At 44.4% G+C, this 20,922-nt stretch overlaps 1 protein-coding gene across 1 annotated transcript in view; it reads left to right on the top strand.

Annotated features, from left to right (window-relative positions):
- Positions 1-10,286: 10,286 nt before the first annotated feature.
- hecw2a (HECT, C2 and WW domain containing E3 ubiquitin protein ligase 2a) overlaps positions 10,287-20,922 on the top strand; it is a gene marked incomplete at both ends in the record, with an annotated part of 45,592 nt that continues 34,956 nt past the window's right edge. The window contains 6 exons of the mRNA XM_079254794.1: positions 10,287-10,665; positions 16,053-16,160; positions 19,441-19,535; positions 20,060-20,126; positions 20,499-20,668; positions 20,745-20,884. Coding sequence (XP_079110920.1) covers positions 10,287-10,665; positions 16,053-16,160; positions 19,441-19,535; positions 20,060-20,126; positions 20,499-20,668; positions 20,745-20,884 — 959 coding nt within the window. The remainder of the gene's footprint in view (positions 10,666-16,052; positions 16,161-19,440; positions 19,536-20,059; positions 20,127-20,498; positions 20,669-20,744; positions 20,885-20,922) is intronic.

Genomic DNA, 20,922 nt, shown 5'->3' with positions numbered 1-20,922 from the left:
GTAGGGAGGGGGGGCACCGCGGCACCCCGCCCGTCTCGCCTCATTTGGACTGCAGGGATAACGAGCTAACCCGTGAAACCCCCGCGCGCAGACCAGGAACAGGTCTCAGCAGCAGCACCGTTTCTCTGCATCCCTGCGTCAAAGGTAGGCTCTGCTGCAGGCTGCATGGAGGCATGGGGGGGGGGGGGGGGGGGCTCACTGCTGGGGAGGATGATGATGCTGTCAGCAGAGCTGTCTTCTGGAGACCCTGCTCTGTGTGTGTGTGTGTGTGTGTGTGTGTGTGTGTGTGTGTGCGTGTGCGTGTGTGTGTGTGTGATCAGCATTTTGTGCGCGAGGGAATCTGAATTGATTCTTTGTTTTGGTTTCATGTCTGAGAGAGAGATGCTTTAACAGAAAAATGACGTAGGGAATTCCCACAGTAATCCAATAGCGCGCGATGACACCTGCAAACATTCCGCCAGCGCGTCCATGTGCGCAGTCATGTGCGCAGAGGCGGCCGCGCGCGGCCTCGGCGGCGCACAGATGGAGCAGAAATCTTCAACTTGGACACTTGCTGTTATGTAAGGTGCTTTTTTGCTGACGTGATGTGACCAGAAGTGGGGGTTACCTTCTCTTTCTGACATGCTGGGAGGGTTCACGCGCCTGCGCTTTGTGCGCATCTTCTGCTTCTCACCGCTGATCCGGAACCTTAAAGCCAGAACCTGCTCTTCTGTAACTCGTCTCCCCCTAAAAGCCCAACATAAAACTAACGTGACACCTGGACAGGCAGGGAAACAAAGAGAACATTCCGGTGAAACAGCTTCTGCTGTGGATGTGGGAAGATTTGCTCCTGATGCTGCTCTGTAGGAAGTAGGAAAAATGCACGTGATGCTTTATATGTCAGATTAAATAAAACTGTTTTATTTTTAATCAAAGCTGAGAAAACAGTCTGAAACTGACTAAGGAAAATATTGAGTATTGAGAATATTGAGCTGAAGTGAGTCATGTCTGCAAAAGTTAAACTTTATTATGTTTCAGGTTTTCACCATTTCAGCACATTGTTTTTGTTATATAAAACTGTTAAATAACCATTTGTTAAAACTTTTTTCTTCTTCTTCTTATTATTATTATATGATAAGGAAAGTGTTTACAAGATGCAAAGAAAAACTTTTCTACTGCTTTCTCTGTGTCAACATTTATGGATAAAGAACTAAAATGATCTAAAAAGTAATGAACTGAAGGTCATGTAGGTATCTCGTAACATTTTACCCAAAACAATAGTTTACTATGGATGCATTGAAGGCTTTCATCCCTCCTCGTTTCCTTTCGCTGCTGCATCTTACTCATTCAGTTTGTCATATTTTTAGCTTGTCGTGTTGCTTCTCCTCAGTCTAACTGCTGCTGCTGCATCAACTGAAACACAGCTGCCTTTTTCTGCAATCCATCAACCGCCACAGTGTCTGATTGGTTCCTCATCACCACATATCCAGTCCTTCATTCAGTACTGAGTCAGGTGACGCCGAGGGGCTTCACTGACTTCACAGGCTGGACATTGTTGGGGAAAAAGGAACTGACTCAGGTTTTAAAGCGCCACATCACTCTCTTGTACTTTTACCAGCTAACCCAAAAATTAATGCACAGGAAATTTGATTGCTTTTATCGAAAGGCTTTACTGGTTTATTTTGTTTTTGTATTTTGCTCTTTTACTAAATCTAAAAAAAGTAAATGCAGTTAATAATAATTTTAATAATTTGCATAGGAACACATAAGAAAATTTCTGAATATGAAACATTTTATACAAAAAGCAACCCAGTGGAATGAAACAGGTCCAGTAGGATGAAACAAGTCCAGTAGGATGAAACAAGTCCAGTAGACTGAAACAGACCCAGTAGGCTGAAACAGACCCAGTAGGCTGAAACAGGTCCAGTAGGCTGAAACAGGTCCAGTAGGATGAAACAGGTCCAGTAGGATGAAACAGGTCCAGTAGGATGAAACAAGTCCAGTAGGATGAAACAGACCCAGTAGACTGAAACAGACCCAGTAGGCTGAAACAGACCCAGTAGACTGAAACAGGTCCAGTAGGATGAAACAAGTCCAGTAGGATGAAACAAGTCCAGTAGACTGAAACAGACCCAGTAGGCTGAAACAGACCCAGTAGGCTGAAACAGGTCCAGTAGGCTGAAACAGGTCCAGTAGGATGAAACAAGTCCAGTAGACTGAAACAGACCCAGTAGGCTGAAACAGGTCCAGTAGGCTGAAACAGGTCCAGTAGGCTGAAACAGGTCCAGTAGGATGAAACAAGTCCAGTAGACTGAAACAGACCCAGTAGACTGAAACAGACCCAGTAGACTGAAACAGGTCCAGTAGGATGAAACAAGTCCAGTAGGATGAAACAAGTCCAGTAGACTGAAACAGACCCAGTAGGCTGAAACAGACCCAGTAGGCTGAAACAGGTCCAGTAGGATGAAACAAGTCCAGTAGACTGAAACAGGTCCAGTAGGCTGAAACAGGTCCAGTAGGATGAAACAAGTCCAGTAGACTGAAACAGGTCCAGTAGGATGAAACAAGTCCAGTAGACTGAAACAGACCCAGTAGGCTGAAACAGACCCAGTAGGCTGAAACAGGTCCAGTAGGATGAAACAAGTCCAGTAGACTGAAACAGGTCCAGTAGACTGAAACAGGTCCAGTAGGATGAAACAAGTCCAGTAGGATGAAACAAGTCCAGTAGGCTGAAACAGACCCAGTAGACTGAAACAGACCCAGTAGACTGAAACAGGTCCAGTAGGATGAAACAAGTCCAGTAGGATGAAACAAGTCCAGTAGGATGAAACAGACCCAGTAGACTGAAACAGGTCCAGTAGGATGAAACAAGTCCAGTAGGATGAAACAAGTCCAGTAGGCTGAAACAGACCCAGTAGACTGAAACAGACCCAGTAGACTGAAACAGGTCCAGTAGGATGAAACAAGTCCAGTGGGATGAAACAAGTCCAGTAGACTGAAACAGGTCCAGTAGGATGAAACAAGTCCAGTAGGATGAAACAGACCCAGTAGGCTGAAACAGACCCAGTAGACTGAAACAGACCCAGTAGGCTGAAACAGACCCAGTAGACTGAAACAGACCCAGTAGGCTGAAACAGGTCCAGTAGGCTGAAACAGACCCAGTAGACTGAAACAGACCCAGTAGACTGAAACAGACCCAGTAGGCTGAAACAGACCCAGTAGACTGAAACAGACCCAGTAGGCTGAAACAGACCCAGTAGACTGAAACAGACCCAGTAGGCTGAAACAGACCCAGTAGGCTGAAACAGGTCCAGTAGGATGAAACAAGTCCAGTAGACTGAAACAAGTCCAGTAGGATGAAACAGACCCAGTAGACTGAAACAGGTCCAGTAGGATGAAACAAGTCCAGTAGGCTGAAACAAGCCCAGTAGGCTGAAACAGGTCCAGTAGGCTGAAACAGGTCCAGTAGTCTGAAACATGCAGGAGGGCACCTGCAGTCAGTAACAGATGCTACGAACAGATATCAACAGGAAGTACATCATCACCACCTGCATACTTATTTAAAATAAAAACAGATTATAAAAGATAAACTTCTTCATTAAACGTGGTGGAAAATAAGACTCAGGTTTTTTTGGGTTTTACTGTTATGTAAAGTTGCTGACCTGATTTCCTGTTTTATTTTGTAGTTCATGCCTTTGTGTACTGTGCATTTCCTGTTCTGTACACACCTGGGTTCATTTGCTAATATGTTTTACCTGCCCTTCAGTAAGTTTGTTTTCTTCTGTGTACATTTTCTCCATGGTCCTCTGGTTCATGGCGGATCGTACTGTCACGGTGCATGATGACCATCCAAATGTCCATCCCAGTCTGTCCATGGAGAGGCAGTCATATAGAGCAGGGTGTCATCAGCATAGTTACATAACCAGACATTTGGTTTGTTTCCAAGATCTGAGCCAGTGGGAGCATGTCGATGCTGAACAATGGGGGGCTCAACATGGAGCCTTGCGGAACGCCACACGTCTGTTTGAGTCGACTTTAGAGTTATTTTAGTCGTAGTTTCTGTCCTTCAAGTATGACTGACAGCAGTTCAGAACTGGAACAGAGATTCCCAGTTGTGACTAAAGACTGGATGTTCTGGTTAACTGTGTCACAAGCAGCACTGAGCTCCAACAGAACCAAACTCAGATGGAAGTGACCCAGTAGGCAGAAGTGAAAAAGTCTTGCAATATGGTGGCTGCGCTCCTTCATTGGCTCTCTATGATGTCTTTCATATGCGACCTATTCATAAACCCCCGCCCTCACCTCCCCGACCCCCCTCTTTCACCTCCCCGACCCCCCCACTCCCTGGCCGTAAAGTTACATTGAAGATTCATATGTCTGCCAACTTGTGGTGGAAATTGGGTTTAAGTTCTCTTTCTGGCTTTGTTGCAGTTTTGTGACTAAAGGCTGAAGTTTTGCAAGACATCCTACAAACAGATTTGGTACTGTAGTGCAAACGGTATCCACCGGGGGCAGCAGACGTGTACCAGATAATAAACAACAGAGTTTTTAGCCATTTTTTACCACATGGTGATGCAACAGATCTCAGAAACTTATTAAATATGACGCCACAGCAGTGTAGAAGAACAATGCAACATTTACAGACATGTTATCTCTGATGCTCTCTGGAACCGTATGAACTTTAGGATTTGTGCATTTAACATTGGACAGCGTGGCAGTGTGTTACTAAGGTCCATCTTAGTGGGATATGTATGTGTGTAACTCTTCCTGACATACAGCAGCGAGTGGAGCAGAGCGTAAGTTAGAATATTCTGGCACTAATTCCTGGCGAACTGTTGAGGGTGTACCCCGCCTTTCGCCCAAAGACTGCTGGGATAGGCTCCAGCTCCACCGCAACCCTTCATCGGACTAATCGGTTTGGTTCCTGAACCGTTGTTGTGTCACACAACCACACAACGATAACTTCCAGCGAAGCCATGCTGCACTGAGTGTCGTCAGTCAGGCAGACCAGTTGTCTTCCACACTCAGGTTAAATGTGTGTTCACGTTCTCAGCCAGACAGGCTGTGTGTGTTGAGGGCCACTGTATAGTTTCTTATTGTTGAGGCACAATAAGACCTGAGTGTGTGTGTGTGTCTGTGTGAGCCAACTCTCAAGGTGCCCGTTCTGTCAGGCAGTAAAGTACTGCAGTCACCTCCACAGGGGCACAAAGGGGTCCCTCTGCTGACACCAACAGACAAAGTGAAGCACAGGGGGAGGCTGAGAGGAGCTGGACTCCCCGAGCCGTACCTGCAGCTCACACACAAGTCCTGCTTGTGGAAACACAACAGCTGGGATAAAATAACCATACCCTGTCATGTCAGGAATGGTTTGATCCAACATTAAGAAGGCCTTTCTGAGTAAAAGGCGATCCTGCAGAGAATTTACCAAAATGCAACCATATGACTGTGAAAAGGCAAATATCCTCTGACCTGATGTTTGACCACAGCTCCAGCAGTGAGTGTGGAAGCAGGCAGCGTCTCCTCTGCATGTGAAACGTGTTGACATGCTGAGGGAATCCTCAGGAGGAAGGCGCATGCAGACATTCAGGATCTCAAAGCGAACCCAGGAGAGCAGTCCTGGCTGACGTTGGACCTGAAGATGGTTCCACCAAGATGAATGAAAGGAACATCCAAAAGGAAAAGAGTGACAAACGTGAAGGGTTGATCAAAACGAGTCTTTAGGGCAGCCGTTGCTTCTAGTAATAATAATAATAATAATTCTAATTCATGCTTCTATATTTCCATTTAGTGTCAAAATGAACAATAAAGCGGGAAAGAAGAAAGAAAACCAAGAAGAATCACAAATAAAAACTCAGCATGGAGGCAGAAGCAGACATCTTCCTCTTTTCTTTGCTATGAGAAGAAGGAATATCTAAAGACATGAACACACACACGCTGCCAATTTCACTCTTTCACTCCCAGTTTATGGAAACGAGCTCATTTAACTGGGAAACGAACATGTTGGGATGCATTCTCATCATGGACGTGATGCTGATGAATCTGTGCGATGCTTCATGTCAACATGGAGCCAATGCAAGTTTATTTATACAGCACCTTTCATGTAGAAGACAATTCAAAGTGCTTTACATGAAACATTAAAAACATTACAGAAAAAAGCATAAAAGAAAATACAAATAAAATCATAAATTATATTAAAATAATTAAAAGCAGAATGAAGTAAAAGTTGGTCTCTGGTCTGGACTCTGGTGTGGTCTCTGGTCTGGACTCTGGTCTGGACTCTGGTGTGGTCTCTGGTCTGGACTCTGGTCTGGTCTGGACTCTGGTCTGGTCTCTGGTCTGGTCCCTGGTCTGGACTCTGGTGTGGTCTCTGGTCTGGTCCCTGGTCTGGACTCTGGTGTGGTCTCTGGTCTGGTCCCTGGTCTGGACTCTGGTGTGGTCTCTGGTCTGGACTCTGGTCTGGTCCCTGGTCTGGACTCTGGTGTGGTCTCTGGTCTGGTCTCTGGTCTGGACTCTGGTCTGGTCTCTGGTCTGGTCCCTGGTCTGGACTCTGGTGTGGTCTCTGGTCTGGACTCTGGTCTGGTCCCTGGTCTGGACTCTGGTCTGGTCTCTGGTCTGGTCCCTGGTCTGGACTCTTGTGTGGTCTCTGGTGTGGTCTCTGGTCTGGACTCTGGTCTGGTCTCTGGTCTGGTCTCTGGTCTGGTCCCTGGTCTGGACTCTTGTGTGGTCTCTGGTCTGGTCCCTGGTCTGGACTCTGGTCTGGTCTCTGGTCTGGTCTCTGGTCTGGTCCCTGGTCTGGACTCTTGTGTGGTCTTTGGTCTGGTCTCTAGTCTGGTCCCTGGTCTGGACTCTGGTCTGGTCCCTGGTCTGGACTCTGGTCTGGTCTCTGGTCTGGTCTCTGGTCTGGTCCCTGGTCTGTACTCTTGTGTGGTCTCTGGTCTGGTCTCTGGTCTGGTCCCTGGTCTGGACTCTGGTGTGGTCTCTGGTCTGGACTCTGGTCTGGTCTCTGGTCTGGTCTGGACTCTGGTCTGGACTCTGGTCTGGACTCTGGTCTGGTCTGGTCTCTGGTCTGGTCCCTGGTCTGGTCCCTGGTCTGGTCTCTGGTCTGGTCTGGACTCTGGTCTGGTCTCTGGTCTGGTCTCTGGTCTGGTCTGGACTCTGGTCTGGACTCTGGTCTGGTCCCTGGTCTGGTCTCTGGTCTGGTCTCTGGTTTGGTCTGGACTCTGGTCTGGTCCCTGGTCTGGACTCTTGTGTGGTCTCTGGTCTGGTCTCTGGTCTGGTCCCTGGTCTGGACTCTGGTGTGGTCTCTGGTCTGGTCTCTGGTCTGGACTCTGGTCTGGTCCCTGGTCTGGACTCTGGTCTGGTCTCTGGTCTGGTCTGGACTCTGGTCTGGTCTCTGGTCTGGTCCCTGGTCTGGACTCCGTACGTAGGATCCACTCCACCTACAACCTGGTGGGTTCGTTCCTGGTGACTCAACTACGCCAGTGGGGGTGGGGTGTTTTAAGGCATTTGTCTCCGTGCTAAACACACACACACACACACACACACACACACACACACACACACACAGACCCAATTGTTCTCAACATAATGTGCCTCTGCAGCTTATTCTGCAGATGTGTGTGAGACCATATGGCCATGACAAAACATTTCAGCACACATTGCATGTGGCTGCGTGTGCGGCAGAGCTGCTGAGATTGTGAGGATTCAGCATGTTGTCATCTTTCTGGCATGAGGTGTGTAAAGGGATACAGACGCAGCCATGATGCCAGCATTCTACCTGCCAATCATGCCCGTCAGGAGGGGGGGATGCTGGCGGGACACACAGCTTCCACTTTCATATAAAATAAACATCCCATCATACAGAAAATGGAGAGAAATCTTCCTCTGGAGGGCGTGTCCTTGACAAAATGCTCCATCCTGACGGTTCAATGCTCTCCCAGACCTCTGCTTTGTCTTCATGTTTCCTGCCTCACGTCAGCAACACACACACACACACACACACCTCCTCATGCTTCGGTCAGAACTGAGGAAAACCAGCATCATTTTCTGGTCTTTATGGGAGCCTTTGTGTTAATCCAGGTGGAAGTGCAGAGCAGAGGAGCAGGATCACAAAGGGACCGGAGGAAGAGAGGCTCGGGACCACATCCAGGCCGCCTTCCCATCAGATCATGTTGCTCCTTGCTGGGTTTAACTGCTGCACACGTTTCTATTTTGAGTGGAGTCGCTGCATCTTCTGCTTCACATAGACAAAGGCAAAATAAGATGGGAAGTGTTACATAAGCAGTTACAGATACACTTATTTAGGTTTTTTCTCCCTCCAGCTGAGTGAGCTTCAGCCTGTTGACGGTGCGGCCCCTCCCCGCCGGCGCTATATGACTGCATACAGGCCATGTGCACACGTGAGCTGGATTTACGTATTCCTGCATCTGTGATGAAGGTTTTATTTCCCCATAAATCCCTGTATCAGTGTGTGTGTGTGTGTGTGTGTGAGAAGAGGCCACGCTCTGGTAATCTTGTTGAGTCAGGGACGTGCAGGCTTTCCTTGCGTCAAATGCAACAGATCTTATTCAAACATCAGGCTTTGGAAACGCAGCCAGTCCACACAGGGCGGTGCAGAGGCCAGTTTCTGTTCAGTCAGCACACACACACACACACACACACACACACACACCTCATCACGCCTCGACAGCAATGAGAACAGAGTTGCTTCAAACATCATGTTAGGTGTCTTTATGGAAACCAGGAGAGAAAAGGTTTCTGTAGCGGAAGAGCGTCAGCCTCAGCTTCTCTCATTCGCTCTCCTGGAAAGATGCTTCATCACAAGGGGGGTGTTAGTGGAAGCAGCGTGGGGGGGGGCCTGACAGCATCCAGGCAGAGTAACGGCTGCTGTCTGCAGGGACGTGTTGGTGGGAAACGCTCTATTTGTGTTCACCACAAAACCACAAAGTTTCTGACTGCATTCGGTTCTACTGGGTCTGTTAACAAACAGTAAACCGGGAGTTTGGCAGCTTTGGTGCACATCGCCACCTCTCTGGGTGGTTTTTTATGACTGCTGCAACATTCATGCAAGATTTTTGTGGCAGCTGTTGTGAAAAGTTGTGGTGCAGCTTTCTGACTTATTCAGTGTTTACAACAAGTCTGAACCAAGTGGACTCATGTAGATCGGTGCATTTCAAACCCTCCCAGGAGCCGGGAGGAAAAACGTCTGGCTTTGTGAGTTTGTCTCCAAACCAACAACTGGTGCCGTATTTTACACACGGCTCAGTCGCTTTCCACACATACAGCTGTGCTCACATGTCTTCATCCCCTTTCATTACAGAAAAGGCTGAATTTACAACAGTCACTCAAATTACTGGAGACTTACAAAAGGAACAAAAAGGAACTAAAAATGTGCAAAAATATAATTTAGCAATAAAAGACACTGTTTTTTCATTTAACTGAGATGAAGAAAGAAAAACAAACAAACAGACAAATGTGTCCTGGACAAATGAGAGACTTTTCTGTTGAACAGTGGGACAAAATACCTGTCAACAGGTGCAGAAGTCTGACTGAGAGGAACAGAAAACACCTGACTGGAGCGGAAACATTAAAGGATTGTTCAACTAAATATTACTTTATGACGGATGTAAGATGTAAAAAATTATATTATTTGTTTGCTTTTTAAAAAAATATTTCTATTGAACCAGAATTAGAAAATAATGTAATGATTTTCATAAATTTTTTATTTATTATTACTTTAGTCAATTTCAGCTTATTTTACAAGCAGCTGTTTTTTCCTTCTTTAATGAATAAATATGAGCACAACTGTACCAAACGCCAAGCAAACGTTTTCTACCTTAAAAACAGACTCGTTATGCTTCACAGTGTTCCATGTGATATGCCATCTTTCCTTTACAGGAAAACACCTGCATTGCTCCCCAGACAGTTCCCAAACTGGCAACCCCTGACTGAGGAGCATCCTGGGAGGCAGAAACATCCACCTGAGTGTTTTTCCTGACAGAACCGTGGAGGAATGTCTGTGTGAGTGTGTGATGGCTGATTTCCATCCTGTGTGTCTTCTCCTCCCATCTTCAGCCGCTGGATGAAACTCGGACTTCTGCTGGACCGCGGCGACACGGCAGCTCCTGGAGAGAGGAAGGACCCACCGGATCATTTCTGAAACTCCAACATGTTCTTCACACCGACTCCTCAACAACTCGGCAGAATGCATCGTTTTGACCACCTGACTGCTCCATAAGGACATCCTCCTCGCCGTTTTGCCATTTTGTTGTTTTTTTTCCTTTGCTTGACAAAGTTGCCTCTTCAGCATGCGTCCCTCCCTGGCTACCGCAGTCCTACCCGCCAGGACCCGCTCCCACAACCCGCCCAACCTGGCCGTTGGAGGCCGCGAACACCTGTCGGCGCCACGGAGACGCAGCCCTCACCTGCGGCACACCCTCAGTCCGGAAAACCTTCGGACGCTGGCAGAGAGGGGGGGGGCAGCCGTCGATGCCGCCTCTGTTGTCGGCGGCCCGATTGGGCTCACGCGCGCCAACAGCGACACCGACCTGGTGACCTCCCAGAGCCGCTCGTCTCTGACGGCCTCCACCCTGGAGTACACGCTGAACCGAGGCCAGAACCTGGTCATATCCTGGGACATAAAGGAGGAGGTGGACGCTACGGACTGGATCGGGCTGTACCATATCGGTGAGATGGCCTAACACACACACACACACACACACACACACACACACATAATATACAGTACAGTTAAACTAAGCCAGTATATGTCTACTGCAAACAGTATAGGGACAGTAGATGTCTTCAACTCATCACATAAATCCTTCATTTAAATAACAGATAAAATACCTCGATGTTGATCCCATATAATATTTTATATCTAAACGTTTGCTTTAAATCTTCTTTCAGCTCTAAATGACACGATGTTGCATGTAAAACCTCTATCTTACGTGCAGCACAACACTTGTCTTCTAGGGACCACCGTGGGACAATTTATGCTCCGACCAGTGTCGAAATCCAACCCATACTTGCTTTTTAGCAAACAGATCATGTGATTTATTGTCTGGATTTAAGATAGCAAGAACCCTTAAGGTCCTGGCCAAGACTAGAACAGATCAGTTTTCCAAATCTGGCCTAGAACTGGGCCAGTTCTGGCCCAGATCTGGCTTGGATTCAGCCCCAGTTTGGGCCAGACTTGGACCAGATAGGTTACTGGTAATAACAGCTGTACAGTGGTCTTATCTATGTATAGATTTGATCATTTTGTCTCCCGTTAAAAGCTTCGACTGCAAAAACACGTCATTATGTTCATCTTCTACATCTGCTGTTGCCTTTTCATTACAGTTTTTCAGACAATAAGAGTAATATTTCTGAGTTTGTCAAACAGTTGCGATTCGCAGGTGTTTCCATTGAACAGCGCATCAGCTCCGTTTTCGTACGATCTCGTCCGGTTGATAAGATTTTAGGAGAACTGTGGCTGATGCGAGGTAGTCGTGTAGCGTTGTTTGGAAGTTTTCTACTTGCTACGGCCTTTTGAAGGTTTTCTCCCTCATTTTCTTTACTAAACCTCTGAAATTTGCTGTTGTTTGTTCCACGCCGCCCCATCTTTACTGGTTTTCCTGGTCACATGACCCCCACGTCACGTCAGAAATGGGAAAAAAGTGTTTCCTTTACACTTTTGCATTATATTTCTATATGGAAAAGTCTGAAAAACCACCTCATGAGAGTGTAAAAACGTTTTAGCGATATTTGATTTGGTTTTTTTATTGCGATGTTAAGTTTTTGCGCAGTTCTAGGTGAAATGGAAACTCACCTAGCTATTGAACATCTCCAGTAACACAGGGTGATGGATTAACAGCGTAACACCGGCATGAAGCTGACTCGACCCAGCCCATCTTGTCCTCGGAGCTTTTCAGCTGACCCCGGGCTTTTATTATTGGAACCCCGAGAACAGCCAGGCTGGAGCGGGAGCTTCCAACTCCAAGTCAATACTGAAACATAAGCTGCTGAGACTTTACACAGGACGGGGGGGCTGAGTCAACATATGAAGGCTATTCCTCAGTGTACGATAACACACACCCCCATCAAACCTCACGCCTCTTAGAGGCAAGTGGGGGTGGTCTCCTGTGATGTATCCTAATCCTGCTTAGAGACAGGAATTTGACAGGGGGGGTGCATTGACCTGAGTGCTGAAGGAAGCTATTGGGCTCGAACTGACGGGCAGATCTGTCCATGCTGCTGAAAGCTAATACAGGGGGAAGCGTGTACATCCAGCTCATTGGTTAGATGAGTCCTGGTTCCACCTTGATTCCAGTTTAACCCAGATCTCTCCACTTGGACCCCTTCATTTTACCGTGTTTTTGATGCTTTCTTCCAGGTTTCATGTGAGACCGTGTTTATTTAAAGCGGGTAAAAGGAAACACACTGACCATTACCACAAATCTGACATGAAAGGCCAGTTTAACCATCCTGAAAAATGCCAAAGATTGACGCTCCCAGTTAGTTCTGAGGTGGCAACAGGGTGAAGCTGGACAGAGATGAAACCTTTTGGAAATGACCTGCATGACACTCACACTGCAGGAACAGTTACACCAGCCTGAATTGGCTTGAACTGATGTGTGTGTAAAGTGCCCTGAGACCACGTTGCTGTGAAGCAGCGCTGTACTAATGAAGCTGAGTAAAGCTGAATGGCTCTAATTGCTGCTGCACAAGCCCTTATACCCCAAAAACATCCTCTGAGCAAAAAAAACTTCCTCTTGTTGAAATGTAAACAGTCTGGACAGACAAATGTCATCAGGCAAGCAGGAAGTGTGTGAAATGGAGCAGTACGAATGCTGATATGATCAAGTAAATGGTGAAGAGCAACACACACATGCTGCCTTCACTTGCACTGAGACATCTGAGTGTTATGCAGGTAAGATCAGTTCACACTGAATTATCGTTAGAATTTAATAGTTTAGTCTCAGAGAGTCACCTAGAGGGGCAGTCAGGTTTTTACTGGTAGGTCACCCCCTGTCTACGAGTTTCATCGCTTTATCACTGGTCCTGGTTTAAAGCCCCAGTGTGTGAGAAGGACTCCCATCTAGAGGTTCATTAATTACAGTTAAACAGCCGAGTAGCGCTCTCTGGCCCCATCAATTAGTTTATCTAATACTGTAAATAAATAACAAATATTCCAAATATGTTTATGTATACAAACTTGATTAATAGTTCTGTATAAACATTACCAAGATCTTTATGTAAACTTTACAAGGAAATGTACATTAACTTTGCAAAGAGCTTTACATAAACCTTGCCAAATACTTCACATAAACTTTATTAAGAACTTTACATAAACTTTACTAAAAGCTTTACATAAACTTTACTCAAAGCTTTACATAAATTTTACTCAAAGCTTTACATAAACTTTACTAATTACTTTACATTAACTTTAGTTAGAACTTTACATAAACTTTTGTAAGAGTTTTACATAAACTTTACCAAGCGCTTTACATAAACTTTACAAATAAATTTACGTAAACTTTACAAAGATCTTTACATAAACTTTACCAAGAGTTTTACAGAAACATTACTCAGAACTTAACATAAACTTTACTAAAAGCTTTACATAAACTTTACTAAAAGCTTTACATAAACTTTACTCAAAGCTTTACATAAATTTTACTCAAAGCTTTACATAAACTTTACTAATTACTTTACATTAACTTTAGTTAGAACTTTACATAAACTTTTGTAAGAGTTTTACATAAACTTTACCAAGCGCTTTACATAAACTTTACAAATAAATTTACGTAAACTTTACAAAGATCTTTACATAAACTTTACCAAGAGTTTTACAGAAACATTACTCAGAACTTAACATAAACTTTACTAAAAGCTTTACATAAACTTTACTAAAAGCTTTACATAAACTTTACTCAAAGCTTTACATAAATTTTACTCAAAGCTTTACATAAACTTTACTAATTACTTTACATTAACTTTAGTTAGAACTTTACATAAACTTTTGTAAGAGTTTTACATAAACTTTACCAAGCGCTTTACATAAACTTTACAAATAAATTTACGTAAACTTTACAAAGAGCTTTACATAAACTTTACCAAGAGTTTTACAGAAACATTACTCAGAACTTAACAGAAACTTTACTAAAAGCTTTACATAAACTTTGCTAAGAACTTTACATAAACTTTGCTAAGAACTTTACATAAACTTTAGTTATAACTTTACATAAACTTTTGTAAGAGCTTTACATAAACTTTACTAAAAGCTTTACATAAACTTTACTAAGAACTTTAAATAAACTTTACTAAGAACTTTACATTAACTTTAGTTAGAACTTTACATAAACTTTACGAAGAGCTTTACATAAACGTCATTAATAGTTTTACACAAATCTTATTTAGAGCATCACATTAACTTTATATGTGTTGCGTAAACTATATGAGCAGTGTAACATCAATTCTATGTTCATTCTTCTCAGTTTTATTTAATTGGATGACATAAATTTTATTTTCTGGTAAACGACATAAACAGTAGAATAAAGTAGCTGCTGGACTACCTGTCCTGTTTCTAACATAACACCATGATAAACTTCACTGTTAGACTGAATGAACTTAATGTCCAGCAGGAAGGTGCAGCCTCCACCTCAGTTCTGACGTCCCTCATCATGAACCGTCTCCATCTGGTAAACGCTGCACCCATGTAGACTCTCCTGTTCTCCCACTCCCTCTCACAGCACAAAGAGTATGGATAGTCCTTCACTTCAATGGAAAACAGCAAGTTGAATGATCCATGGTCATCTTTTGTTGTGAAAACCAACCAAAAAAACCAAAAAAACAAATTACTTTTAAACTGTAGCTTTAAAGAGAAAAAAAACTCCTAAAATGACAAATCCATAGTAAATGAAGAGTTTTGTTCCTGTGTCCATATGCATGTAAGGACCTCAGAAAATGTATTCTTAGAGTTAAAACATTGTAGTCTGTTACTATTGTTGAGTTAGTAGCAAAAACCAGAGCAGAGATGTCAAATGTGTGTTTTTCCTTCCACCTGTCAGAAGATAAAACTATGCTAACACTTCCATGAAGACGCATCTCTGATCACCTTCAGCAGCAAAATCGAGGCAGTAATGTTGGCACCGAAATAAACGCTTGCTTGTTCTGTGGCATTAGGGTCGAAACCCTGAGCACCAGCGGAAAATAAACACTATTTTACTCTTTATTCAGGTTTCCATTTCCATTTTTTCAGCCGTTGAATGATTGCAATTTAAGACTGAAGGCCCTTCCGCACTTCCCTGAAGACCAGAACCACCTTTTAGATGCAGTCAACACTCTGATGACATCGACTGTTGAAGGTCTAATAAAAACTTAGAAAAATCCACCATTTTAAACCTTGTCTGAATAAACTGAACATGGATGAAACATGCGTTATCGCGGCTTCATGTAGCCGCCGTTTGTGGAGCCGAAACTGAACCAGAGAAGAGGAAGGGAGTCGGTTTAAACTGCTGGTGCTGCGGGGAGCATCACCTCGCTTCATATTGATCACAAGGCTGCCAGGACTTCATTTTTTGCTCCAGGGTCTTGGACCCCAGAGGAGCCACCGCTTTCCTTGACTAAGCAGACATTCAATGACATGCAGCCTGCCTTTCCCACCCTCAGCTCCCCTTCAAACCCACACATACGCAGCACACACCACTTCCTGTGTTTGGGCCTTCATTAATCTGCAAAGTGCTACGGACAGCGGAATCCCCTTCCATGTTTTTAACTCAAAGGAAGTTTAGAGTTTGTCCTTCTGCTTTGAGGTTATAGGGGGTTATTTTTGGAACGGATTTCACTGATTAAAGGCAAACTTGTGTTTTGGAGTGCAGTATCTGCAGACTAAACACACTGAAAGTCAGATCAGATGCAGCTTGGTTGCAGTTTTTCCCTTCAAAGCACAGACAAGAGCTTAAAAACTGGTCTCTGTGACGTGATGAACATCTCCTGGTATGAAATCAACAAAGTGAAGATGTTTATGGCCTAACCTTGACTTTAAGCAGGCAGCATCTTCTGTAACTAACAGTTTCCCGCCTTCCCAGATGAGACCAGTCCATCCAATGTGTGGGACTGTAAAAACAGAGGAGTGAACGGCACCCAGAAAGGTCAGATCGTTTGGAGATTGGAGCCTGGGCCCTACTTTATGGAGCGTAAGTTTCCACACGTCTTTGCACACCATCTCTGAGTTTCTTGAAAGTATTGTAAAATATTTAATATTCTTGGTTTTATAATGTTATTATGAACGATGGGTGAAGTGACAAACACTGATAACGTCTAGTGGCAGACATGTTAGCAGCAAATAAAGTCTGTCTGAGCGTTGCGGTAATCAGAAATCCCCACCCTGTTTCTCCTAAAGACCCCCACGCAGGTACCAAAAAGTGTCTTCCTGGAAAAACAGTGAAATTAAAGTCACATTACGTAACTTTCTGACCTTAAAAATCCCAGACTTGTTCGACGACACAGTGACATGTATCATGTGCAGTTCTACAGCTGCTGCAGCGTCCCGAGGCTGAAAAAACAATATACAACAACCTAACAGGTCAGGTAGGATCAAGCGACAACCTCTGGCGGTTAAAAGTGAAGCCTATGTGGAAGTAGGGCTGGGCGATATATTGAATATACTCGATATATCGTTGCTAGTCCCCTGTGCGAATATAGAAAATGCCTATATTCGTCATATTCGAGTATCCTGTTGTCACGCAGGTGTTTTTAGCTGTGGGCGGGGTTTCCTCCCTCCTCCTCGACTCTGCACCGCTTTGCACAGAGAGTTAAAGCAAGCGCTCCTAGTCACGTACATAACGTGAGCTACGTGCTACGTCATGAGAGGCAGCGTGTCGCCACTTTCTCGCTAAATCTGGCGACTTTTTGTGAAAAGCGATTAGCGACAAATCTTTTACTGGAGTTATTGGAGACTTTCCTGGTGTTTTGGCGACTGACTTTAAAGCGCATATTGTAAAGTTATTGTCCGAAGGAGAGTCTCTCCCCGTCCTAAAGCACCCAGTCGCTCCGGCTGCAGCTGCAGCCAGTCAGAGGAGCAGAGAGGACACCTGCACGACTCCACCTACAGTCACAATGAACAGCCAAATCCGCCACTGATCCCGCTCTGGATTACAGAGTGGGACGTAAATTACAAAGTTTTTCACGTCACGCAAAAGTAATTCATTATATTTAATTACATTCACAGCCTCTGTCACTTACTCACCTCATCCACTGTGTGTGTGACACAAGCATATTTATCTGGCTCGTCATGTCTCTAGAAAGTACAGAAAGGAGTGGGAATCAAACCCTGAATTAAAAACTGGCTGAAGCTGTTTATTGGAGACGATACGAGGACATTCTGCCTGGATTATAAGACTGATTTCTACACTAAACTCTACGATAAAAAAAAAAAAAATACACAACTAAAAAACGTATCCATAAAGTAAAGCCTTATAATAGTTCATCATTTGAAAAGTCCCCCCTAGAGCTCCTATTTTCATATGTTGCATTTATTACATCATGCAAAGTCACTTTATTTTGTTTTAAAATGACATGTTTCTGCCACTGCTTTAACTGTTCAATAAATACGGTTTTGATCAGTTTGCTTCCTTACAATTTCATCCTTTTGGCATGAATGTTTAAAATCAGCATATCTTGATGCAGTATTAACAATTATGTTTTAATGGAGACACAAAATCATCTTACTGATGTGATTGTATGCACCAAAGCATTCATTCAAGGCTGAGGTAAATATCGAGATATATATCGTATATCGTGACATGCCATAAAAATATCGGGATATTACTAAAAGGTCATACCGCCCAGCCCTATGTGGATGTGCATAAAACTGCAGTTCTCCCTTCATCCACTAGGGGCTCCAAAACAGAGCAAATCCTCATAGACTCCCATGTTAAAAAGACCAACTTCACAGCAGAAATAAACATGTTTACAGCAGAAATAAACATGTTTACATCCTGGTACAAAAATCCATTTTAGGTTTAATAGGTCAGGTTTACCTTCATGACAACTGTGGGGGGAGTGATTTTTTTTTCTAACTCCTCCAATTAAAAGTAATTTAATCTCGAAGTTCGGCATATTTAGGGGCGTGTCCTTTTGATTGACAGGTACACAATCTCCTGCTTCAAGTAAGAAGAACGTAGAACAACCGCGGTTTTTAGCTGGTTAACGTGACTTAGCTTTAGCCCGCTTACCTCTGTTAGCTGGTTAGCTCCTGTTATCTCAAAGGTTAGCTCGGTTAGCTCTTAGCTACAGAAAGCTCGGAGTTCGCTGAATGTCAAAAGTCCACCATGACGCTCACAGTCCCCCTCTCAGCTCCACCTCTTTGCCCATATTTGTATTTTCTGAACGAGACAACACGCATGTCCCTGTCAAGATGGTGATGGTAGGAACCGCCCACCGAGCTTCAATTCAGCTCTTCAGAAACCTATGGGTGACGTCACGGAGGCTCCGCCCATCTTTTTATATAGTCTATGGGTAGGATGTGAGATGGATGCTGAATTAGCCGTCAATAAGTGTGTAATAAGTTCTGTCGTGTGCCTTTAAGGCATCCATCAACATTTAGCCTGACTTGTTTATAGGAATGATTAATCTGGACTGTGATGTTTGGTATGAATCAAATGAAGCTGGAAAAAGGTGGATAGACATGAACTACTCCACCGGCTCACTGAGCGCACTAAGCCACATGATGAAACCTGATTGGATGCACAAGCTGTGACCTGCTAAGTAGCTTTGTGATATTTGTAGTTAAAGATATTGTTTAATAGCAGCTTGTGATGACCTATAGGTTTAAATCATTTACTTTTTTATCTTATGTTAGAAGATCTCATTCCAACTGAACCCGCTCTGCTCTGTAACGTATAAATAAATCCAACGTATGTCTCCCAGAGACAACGCTATGGGACTTCTACCTGGACCTGCAATGCTTTGTTCTGGAAACTACATCATGGAAATGGTTTTGAACATCTGGTTAGCTTCGTATTCCAGCTGTTTGTTGGCAGAAAAGCTGCTGTTTGACACATAAATAACACTGAAACAGTGGAAATAAAGAAACAAGACATCTGAAATGAAATGAGATTTGGCCTACAGACCGTTGATCCTGATGACTACAAGAAGCTCAAAGCTGAGCAGCACACAAGCAAACTGGCACATGTGATTAGGGACAAGCTGGTATGTACCTATTTCACCAGTAATCCAGGTATCACACATCTGATTCCCCAGTGCCGGCTGGCTGTGTGAAAGCACACACTGATCCGGTGCTGATCCGCCTCTGTTTGCTCAGAGAGTCGAGGACACGGTGCAAACACTGTTTGAAAAGAGCTTGTGTTAGATCATCATGTGATGTAGTGTGAGCCACATAAACCCTTAAAACATGCAGAATCCAAATCTATTGCATATAAAATATTCTAAATAAATTCTTTACTTCTTTTGCAGCTGAAACTAAGATCTGTTTCAAGTACTACCACGGCGTGAGTGGTGCACTGAGAGCCACAACGCCCTGCATCACTGTGAAGAATCCAGCTGTCCTGGTGGGTTGGAGACGGAGAGTTAATACCAACATCTTCAGCTGAAATGAGCCAATCGAAGCCAAGCAGTCAGCTGGGACTGTTGCATGTTCTAGACATGATGGTCACCAAGTATCAGCTGTTAAAACACCAACCAGCAAGGCTGAATACTTTCTCCAGTGTTTCTGGAAGTCGTAAAGATTGAAGCTGGACTGTTGAAATCTGTCTGGATGTCGTGGAGATTCCTCCTGATGATTCATGTCCACTGCAGAGCCACACGCCTCTTAAGCCAGACATGGAATTGATTGTCTGTTTTGTTTCATACAGTCAAACTGATTGATGGCTCAATCGAACCTTTAAGCATTTTGATCGATGAGTCCCCCGCTGGCTGCTGTCTCTACATTTAATCATCTAAATCTCCTCCAGACTTTTATCCGTTACTGATTTATGGAAATGTATTTTGTTAGTAACAACATGGGAATGACGACCGGTCTGATGGTTCTGGTTTTATCTGGTATGAGGAGTGTGAACCATGTTTTGTTTGGCAGGTGGAGGGGCTGTCGGAGCAGATTGGCGTCGAGCATCCTCGCAAACTGATCAGCTTTACTTTGACAGGTGAGCTGAGATGTTTGTTGTCATGTTTAATGGCTGGAAAGCAGAAAGTCTGCAAACACAGGGACCGAGTTCATCTGCATCTTTGCATGTGAAGGAGTTCAGGAAAGCCTGCAGGAAACTTAGAAGGTTGTTTTTCAGCACACACAGTTGCTTTAGAGCTGGAAGAGGTGTTTTCCTGCCAGAGAGAGACGAAGAACGTTATCAGTTTTCTACTGAAGTCAGCTGATGTCAGGATCATTTTCACGACTTTACAGGAATATGCGGTTTGTTGGTGCGGTGACTTTGCTCCGTCAGCCTCTGTGTGTCTGCAGACAGGAGACCCCTCGCTTCCTTTGCTTCACCGCTCTTGTCTTCTGAACGGCTTTGTTGCAGATCTGCGCGCCACTGGCCTGAAGAAGGGCATGTTTTTTAATCCTGACCCGTACCTGAAGATGTCCATCCACCCTGGAAAGCGGAGCGTCTTCCCCGTCTTCAGCCATCATGGACAGGAGCGACGATCGGCCATCATCGCCAACACAACCAACCCCGTCTGGCACGGAGAGGTGAGACCCTTACTGGTCAAGCAAAGTCACTCACATTCACAACTCAGGCAGTGTGTTAAGGCACCTCTTTCTACAGAAATACACCTTTGTGGCCTTGATGACTGACATCCTCTACATCGAGGTGAAGGACAAGTTTGCAAAGAGCAGGCCGATCATCAAACGCTTCCTCGGTCAGCTGACCATCCCGGTGCAGCGTCTCATTGAAAAAATCCCCGGGTGAGTGGTGAATACGCAGACATGTGCACACCTCCTCT

This window comes from Telmatherina bonti (assembly GCF_933228915.1).
Source record: "Telmatherina bonti genome assembly, chromosome: 15".
Lineage (NCBI taxonomy): Eukaryota > Metazoa > Chordata > Actinopteri > Atheriniformes > Telmatherinidae > Telmatherina > Telmatherina bonti.
Note: the sequence above shows the minus strand (reverse complement) of the source record. Positions and strands in the feature narration are given on the sequence as shown.